Here is an 8,289-nt window from a genome sequence, read left to right on the forward strand (position 1 = left end):
AATGACGTCACTACAAATGAACCTAAAATGAACTCAAACGTTACAGACTACCGATACAGCATTATTTTTAACATCGCAGTGATGAATTCGGTTTAAATGGAGTACCGGATTCATTGTGTGTATGCTTTCATGACGCCCAACCGACTGACTCCGTACGCTGTCTGGGCAGCGTCATCCTGGTATCTGTAAAGACGGATGTATCTGTGGTTGGCTCACGTTAACATTTCACCACAACCGCATAAAGTGTGTGCAACGGGCATCAGCCATGCTTTGAGTTAACGCCTGCTTGTTTATGTTACTCAAGCCGCATACCGTTCCTCGGTTCTTCTTGCGCAAGACACGGGGTCCATATAAAACGGAGAAGTGCTCAGCGGGTGACCCAGATGTGTTGAGTCTGCGGAGGACGGCAGAACAAAGCGACGGGCGCCATGCTTTCCGTGGTGTTTTTTGCCCTCGCTGGGTGCTCATTAGTGGCAGGCTCCGTCCAGACGCCTGAGCTCACCTCCTGTTCAAGTGAGTAACATGTGTGGAAAGTGAGGTAAAGACGCTCTCCGTTTCTACCGTACTGGTGGATGCCTGATTTTAGGGTTAACGAATAAATGCCATGAAAATCGGCACTATTGTAATGTAAGCTAAATTCATCCCCCCACAAGCGGGGGGGGGGGGGGTAAGATTTAAAATGAGTACGGGTTTTAGAGCTTTAAACGTAGCATGACTGAGTGGCGATAGTTCCTACTTGAGGTTCAAAGCACTGTAGACAATGCCAGAGCACCGGGAAGAACTGAGAACAAAGGTGTTCTTATTTTCTTCGTCCGTACCTTTTGGGCTGAGTTTAGGGCAGGAACCAAATGAAGGATAAGTTTTACCTCGAATGTGAATTTGGAAATGTAAAAGGAGTATTGTTGTCTGAAAAAACTTTTCCCAAAAAGACCAAGGCACGTTTTTTGCTCCTAATTAGCGGCGTTATCATTGCCCTCGAGAAAAATGTGTGTTCTTTAAAATTTCCTTGACTTACATGTTCTTGGTTGTGAACTGAAAAACCAAGAAGAGGTGAAAAAGGAAATAATGTGAAATTTGTAATAAAAAACAAACTCCTTAACTTACGTTGATTTTCCGCGCCACTTTAAATTTGGGTTAAAGAAGGACTTCAATCCAGATTGAGAAGGTTCAAAAAGGATTCTGACAATTCAAGACGCCATCGAACAGAGGCGGCAACAGTTGACTAATGCAAAAGCAGAGAGCGATGATAACGAGAAAGTTCCGTTGCGAGCAACTGAATTCAAGTTGCACGAATGTTGCGGGGCGATGCAGTGAAACACTTGCCGACCTGTCTTGAACCAGTCTTTTGTTAGAGAGAACTTTCTGTTGTTCAGGCTAGTGCGACCACCGTGTTAAGGTATTTACTAGACGGGATGGTCTCCTCTCGGCAGAATTATCTGCGTCATCACTCTTAGAGGTTACAATGAAAACCTAACAGGTTTATTTCAAGGCTACAGGGGCTGGCCAGTAGTCGCAACTAGCAATGCGCCAGCAACCTTGATGGCAAAGAAGACAGAAAAGAAACAATCAGACGCATCGAGGTAAAAAACAGGTGCAGGCTTCGTTCGGGTTTTGCCCAAAAGCTTTTTGAATGTCTAAATCTCACAACTTAGATGTGAGGGCTCGGCCGCTAATCTCACTGTCATGCCCTGCGTCCTTGCATAATATGAAAGCGCTGTGCTTATTGTAGTCAATGGCGGGAAACAAGGAAATGTAAATGTTAGAACTTACCCGTAATGCTGTAAAAGTATTCATTCTAATTAAATTGTCCAGAAGAGACCTGATCGTGGGCCCCGGCACTGTACCATGCCTCTTTCGGTGGCTCCTGCCCCTTCTCTCCCGCTCTTGTCTGCGAGGCACACACTAAACACGTGCTCCCTGCCGCTCTTTGCATGCTATCTGGCAGAAAAACCCGATCTGGTTCAAACCGCTGCCAGGTCGCCCACCGGACGTAGAAGAATTATTTTTCGGGGCTGCAGAACCGGACGTTACTGAACTTCTTTCGAGGGCCTAATGTGTATCTATATATGTAAACTTTGAAAACTTCATGCTAGCAGGTATACTTTCGCAATAAAAAAAAGAGTAACATTTCTATATTTTGAGGGTACAGACTGCTGTGTGAGAACAGCTGAATATGCTGCTGCGTTACTAATTTTGAGTTGTCGTAGGCCAGTTAGTAGCGTCAGCTCGAGGTAACAAGGCTTCCGTCTAGCCATCCCTCATGTAATGCCATTGGTACCTGCTGCATGCAAAGCATGGGACGTGACTTCAGTGCGAAACGGAGTGCCATTAAGCAGAACTAAAGCCTTTCGATTGTTCCAGAGTAGCACTAATCATTAGAGACCTTACTCACTTCTTTACAAGTCTCATTCGCTTTGGCGCAAAGGACTCCACGTTGATAACAATGTGTTGTGTTTTGTTCATAGCAGGCGAGAAGAGTATAAACTTAAGCAACGTTTCCATCTCGGACGCCCAAATTGGGAAAATAATGACCGCGAACTTCACCCTGACGACGTCGCAGAAGCTGGAATCTGACAACAAACTTGAAGTCACCGTTTATACTGCGTCTGGAAGCAAGATCCACTGCCTCGGCCACATCGGTTCGTGGTTCGTATGTCTTTGACCCGCTCTTTCGAAGGCTCTTTTGAGTTATTTAACCGGCAACTTTCATCAACATCACGTGATCTAGGACTACTGCAGGTCGAATGCCCCTCGCTTTTGATCACCATCTATCCCTGTCCTAGGCCAGCTTCGGACATCCTAGATTATGAAAATTTTTCAAGTTTTCAGTCGCGCAACAAAAAACAGCCCAAAAAACAATGATTAAGGAACAAAAACACAGTTTCCTTGTTTGTGTTGTTTACTGTACTCCTGTCTTCTGTGCTCTGTTAAGACCATCTTGCAACAGCTGGCCCATTAAGTCACACTAGTTAATCACCCCAGTATATGCCACATTTGTGCAAGTTTCCCTTCATATTTTTTACTCCTCTGCCACTGTAACAAACTGCTGGTTATGTTTCTCCGAAGCACACGTTTAGTCCATGCCCGTTTCCGCTGTCTAATTTCGGCTAGAATATCATGCCTAAAATTTGCACGGGGCAGATATAACTTTTACACGTAACAAATGTGTCATGTGTAGTTTACTCAGAAATATTCGTGAGCTGCTGTTCACTAGCTGAGAGCGCCGCCGATACACCCTTAAAAGCTTTTGTAATTATTTAATAGCCAGCTTACTTGTCTTTTATTAGCCAATTATGATTAGTGTCAATATTTGCGAATAAATATTTCGTTGTTAATGCGAAACCATTACTGGTCCCATTAGGAGAAAGCCTGCGCCAGGTGCCTGTGTACTCGCAGATGGTTACAGAAAATCTCAAATCTCAGCGATGGCAAGCAAAGTAGGGTAACGTCATCAAGCGGTCGTATGACCCATACGGGAAGTCAAGCACCGCCACTTCAGACAATCCTATACATGTCGTTCGTCCATATATACTCGCCACTGGCAGGCCTCATTGTGGTGCCAGTTTTGATAACATTGTAAAAAAATTGATGCAACTGTTTGTCGTGCAGCGTTCCGGGCGGAGTCATATGATTTTTCGTTGCATATAGCTTACATGCGCAATTTTCGGCTCAGATTCTAACCGAACAACTTACTCACCTTGAATTGCATGCCCTCCTGCAGACTCTTCCCCCTTTCACTTGTTTGGTTTTCTGACGAAAGGAAATGACGATGTAACTGTCTCACATATGTCGGTGGACACCCGAACCCCGCCTTAAGGGAAGGAATGAAGGAGGGAGCGAAAGAAGAAAGGAAGAAAGAAGTGATGGAAAAGATTTATGGACAGATATACGTAGAGGAGAATATACATGAGCCAATCCAGAGGGGGTGCGCCCTTGCATGTACTAGGCGGAGGTTCCTTTGTTCTGGACCAAAGTGGCGTCGGCCACCGTCCGTGCTCTCCCGATCAAGGCCTGCAGGTCAGAGCAGCCGAGCAAAGCTGCCTCCAAGTCCACCTGGGTTGGGCTTGGATGAATGAATAGAAACAACTTTATTAGACATAGAAAAAGAAATCTTCCAGGGTGGTCTCCTACGGGGCCAGGTGTTCACGGGCTTGTGCTTCGCATAAAGCCCGATCCACCAGCCATTGCTGGCCGGCGAGCTGAGCGGTCCGTAAAGCAGCCTCCAAAGAAAAATGAGTGGGATTGGGGAGGGAGGGTACTGTCTGTAAGGGAGGACATTCTCAAAGGTAGTGGAAAAGCGTGGATCTGGGCAAGGCACAGGTGTTACAATGAGAGGGGGAAGCTGGAGTGAAAGCATGAGAGACAGTAAGTTTGAAATAAAGCAGCCTGTCTACAATTGTCGCCAAGTGGCGTTGGATAAGGGCGACAAGGTACTGTGGGGTGGTGTCAGTGTCATGCAGCTGAGTTTGTAGAATGTGGTGATTTGATGATATGTAGAAAGGGCCGATGTGGCCTCTTGCGGGGGGTTGGGTGTCTGATCGCCCGGGGTCAGGGAGGATTCTCGGGCCAGAGCATGAACGCGCTCATACCGGAGATCGAGGCATGCCCAGGGATTCACGACAGAGTGATCGTTCGGTCGAGAGAGGTGGCTGTGGCAATAATACGGTGTGTGACCGGTGTCATCAATCCCTTTAGGTAGTGGCGGTATGCGGCCTGGGAATCTGTGCAAATTTCGGTTATGTTTTCGTCAATGGTGGAGTGGGCCAGCGAAAGTGCGATGACGGCTGTGAGGGGGGGGGGGGGGGATAGCGGTCACTTAAGGCGCGGTTGAGGTGCCCATCGACATTAGGACACCTCAACCGCCCCTGATCTTTTTTTACTTACGCCTGCAAGCGGGCTGTGAACAATTTTCTTGAAAACCCACATCTTTAACTACTTCTTTCCTACAGCACTTACCACGTCTGCGGCGGAAATTCTACAGCGGAACAACTTTTGGGACAGCCATGGAACAACAAGTGCCCTGTTCCGGAGAAAACGATGCCATTGAGCTACAGTGTTCGTGTGCCCTGGTTCATACAGATGGCGATTGGAGTAAGTAGGTCATGATGCAGAGGCGCCTCAGTAAAAATGGAAAGAACAGACAGCGCTTGCGCCGTTTTGAATAATGCGCTAAACGCTGTGATAGCTGCCGTCTTTGCTCATGTCGTGCTTGATTTGCTCCTCTATGTTACGCCGCTGTGGCAGTGGTGGGGCTCTTTACCGCTCCAGCAGCTTGTGCAGTGCTTTCGCTTAATAAGGAAAATTGATAATTGCTCACTAGGATTTTGAATCCAAATTCAAATCATGAACCAACTGGCCCCTCAAGAAGTGCTCATTAGCATCTCCGCAAGCGCACCTATACGGCACGTAAGGAAAACTGTGCAGCTTTCAGTGATGTTTTGCAGCTGATGGAAATTCGTCCTGGTGAGGGGTTCGAACCCGGAACCACCGCCAGTCCGGCGCATTTGCTCTACAAAATAAGATAACCATAGAGGACAGCAGCTCCCTGGGAGAGAGAGAATACACCAACAACCTGATGTGGAACCAGAAATTTCCCCTTTATTACAAATTTCCTCAAAAGGGTGAGATTCTTCAAAATAACATTGGACTAGTGCACATACTTGCCACGCTGCCTCGCTGCGCGCAGCAGTCGGCAAGCCGCTTCCCGTCCCTCGCTTCCTTTCGCAGTGCTTCGTCTCACCCTCACCTCTCCATCATTCGGGGTGTGTGTTTTGAGAAAAATGAAAATAGTTTTTGAAGAAAGGAAATGACGCAGTAACTGTCGCACATATCTCGAAGGACATCCGAACCGCGCCGTAAGGGAAGGGATAAAGCAGGGTGTGAAAGAAAAAAGGAAGCAAGAGGTGCCGTAATGGAGGGCTTCGGAATGAATTTCGACCTCCTGGGGATCTTGAACATGCCCTCACAGGTTCCTTTCGTGTTTCGCCTCCATAGAAAGGTGGCTGCAGTTGTCGGGCTCGAACCCGCGTATTCCGGTTCAGTAGACGAGCGCCTTAACCACTAAGCCACCGCTATTCGGTTTTGTCCGCCTTAATTTTACGCGACATCGTTAAGGAGCTCGCGTCACAGATGAACCGGTGTCGTCGTCAGAGTCTAAGAGAAAATCCGCGAAAAATCTCTTGAGAAGCAACCTAGGTGGCAGGTGGGACATGTAGGTCACGTCACCTTGTGGCATCATCACAACCAGCCCACCGTATTGTGAGAAGACATCCGCCGGTGACAGGTGGCAGTTAATTAATGATTGGTGACTAGAGGCTGTGGGGGAATAACAACCTGGGTCGGACAAACACCACCAGTGGCAGCACCTCCCATCGCAGGGCAGTGGCGCATCTCTTAACCGCAGCACCACAGTGCTAGATGTGGTATGAAGACACCCAGAGATCTTTGAACGTTAAGTAGACAATGACCAGTTCCGCAGATATGGGCAATAACCCGTTAACGCTATTGCGCCATACTCTTAAAGCGGAACCTTTTTTTGCTTTTTTTGCCTTTTTCTGGTGCAATTCACACATATTCATTTATCGGTATTAATATAAAGCTACTACTTGACAACTGCTGACGGGTACCTCTCGTTCAGTGCGCTCGCAAAGTCCAATCGGGAACAGTTCTGCAGATATAAAGTAGATTTTGTTCTCTGAGATGAGTGCTGCATCGCTGAAACGCCCCGCCGTCACATAGAGACTTTACAAATAGACAATTATGCTACCTGCGGTATCATCGCGTCCTCGGTCGGCATTCGGCATTTCAGGCTGTTTTCCCTTTGACAGCAAATGTTGCAGCCTTCCAAACAATTGAATGCTGTTCAGTGATTGTATATACTCGTCAGTTATCGCTTGCTATTATAGGACTGCATGCACGCGTCGACGTGATTATTGCTCCCAAGCAGAACGTGGTTTACATTGGCCATATTGTATCATCTATATGGATGATGGTGTTGTCTGAGTGTTGTTCGCGCTATGTGAAGCCCCTTTGAAACATACATCTAACGCTTTTATACATGTCTTTTTAAAACAGCGGACAAAGGCTGAAAGAGTCATTGGATAAATGCGAAGTAAGAAAAGATAGGCTCAGACACGTGATTCTTGTACGACGTAAACGCATGAAAAAACTTCGGCGCAAATGGCAAAGCGGGAGTGGTGCGATTGGCTGTCAGTCATCGGTTTTCCAGTAATACGCGCCTCGCTTACGTAGGGCTAGCCAAGGTTACACCTTTTGTTGTGTGCCAAACTAGACCTTCTTAACCCATTATCTTACTTAATAATTGCATAGGGCACACTTTACTCACCAAGTAAAGCACCTTGAACTTCAAAGCTAGCTGCCTTTGTGAACGCTTGCAAGCGAGAGCCGCCTTGTTGCCTTTTGACACGGGCGGAGCGCCGGCGTTGCCCAGTGCAGGTTAGTCTCGCGGCCAATACGATTTCATGCCTTTTGTTCATGACGCAAAAGAGTAAGCCAAGCAGCTGGCGAAGGCAATGAAAAGCCCTGTTCAAACGAAGGCTATTGCGGTTATAGACGAGGAATCAAGAGTGGATGTTCTGTGTTTACTGAAAGCGAGCAAGGAGTATGTGTGTGCTCATTGAACTCGTCCCGTTTCAGAGCGCCCCGACAACATTGCACATCAGGCTAAAGATGACCAAGGGTGACACGGTGATTGGGTGTGAGTTGCTCCAGGTGAACATTGCAGCCGCTGACTCCGAAGAATAGGAAGAAGTGTGAAAGTGTGCCTTAGAGTCACACGTTGGACGCCCCGCACAGCGGGGGAGTAAAAGGATCAATAAACAAATACTCAAGGTAACCGCGTATTGTGAAACCACTTGGCGTGCATCGCTAATGTGCTTACCCGCCAGGGCTCGCAACGCCAATAGTCGAAGCCTATTGGTGAGTTTCAGAGTGTGTGGCTTTTAGTGCACGTCAGGCTGCCGACTGCCATTTATTACAGCAACATTCATTACATTGTCATCGGCACCTAAAAACTAGAAAGCCGACATCTTTCATATCCGCTGTCTCTACCGCAGATCTTTGCCTCTTGCATTTCGGTATATACAAGCTGTAGACGGATCTATACGCTGCCGCCGCCACACAAAGCGGAGCACATATTGGATGGCAAAGAAATAACTCATATGAAAAAGATTAGGTCCGAGGATATTTATGCACTGCATATCTTGTTTAGGAAGAAGTGATTATATGCACTGTAAAACTGAATTTGATTGTGCTACTTTGCAGTAAATG

General features: G+C 47.1%; 1 protein-coding gene across 2 annotated transcripts; it reads left to right on the forward strand.

Annotated features, from left to right (window-relative positions):
• The first annotated feature begins 400 nt into the window (after positions 1–400).
• On the forward strand, positions 401–7,843 carry LOC144105536 (uncharacterized). Of its 2 annotated transcripts, none has more exons than XM_077638658.1 (4): positions 401–513; positions 2,466–2,646; positions 4,950–5,091; positions 7,657–7,843. In XM_077638658.1, the coding sequence occupies exons 1-4, from the start codon at positions 429–431 to the stop codon at positions 7,762–7,764; spliced, it is 516 nt and encodes a 171-aa protein (XP_077494784.1). In that variant the 5' UTR covers positions 401–428; the 3' UTR covers positions 7,765–7,843. The 2 variants fall into 2 exon arrangements, with proteins under 2 accessions (XP_077494784.1, XP_077494785.1); XM_077638659.1 differs by having other exon boundaries at positions 417–513; positions 2,469–2,646.
• Positions 7,844–8,289: the final 446 nt, after the last annotated feature.

The sequence above is a fragment of the Amblyomma americanum genome, chromosome 9, assembly GCF_052857255.1.
Source record: "Amblyomma americanum isolate KBUSLIRL-KWMA chromosome 9, ASM5285725v1, whole genome shotgun sequence".
Classification (NCBI taxonomy): domain Eukaryota; kingdom Metazoa; phylum Arthropoda; class Arachnida; order Ixodida; family Ixodidae; genus Amblyomma; species Amblyomma americanum.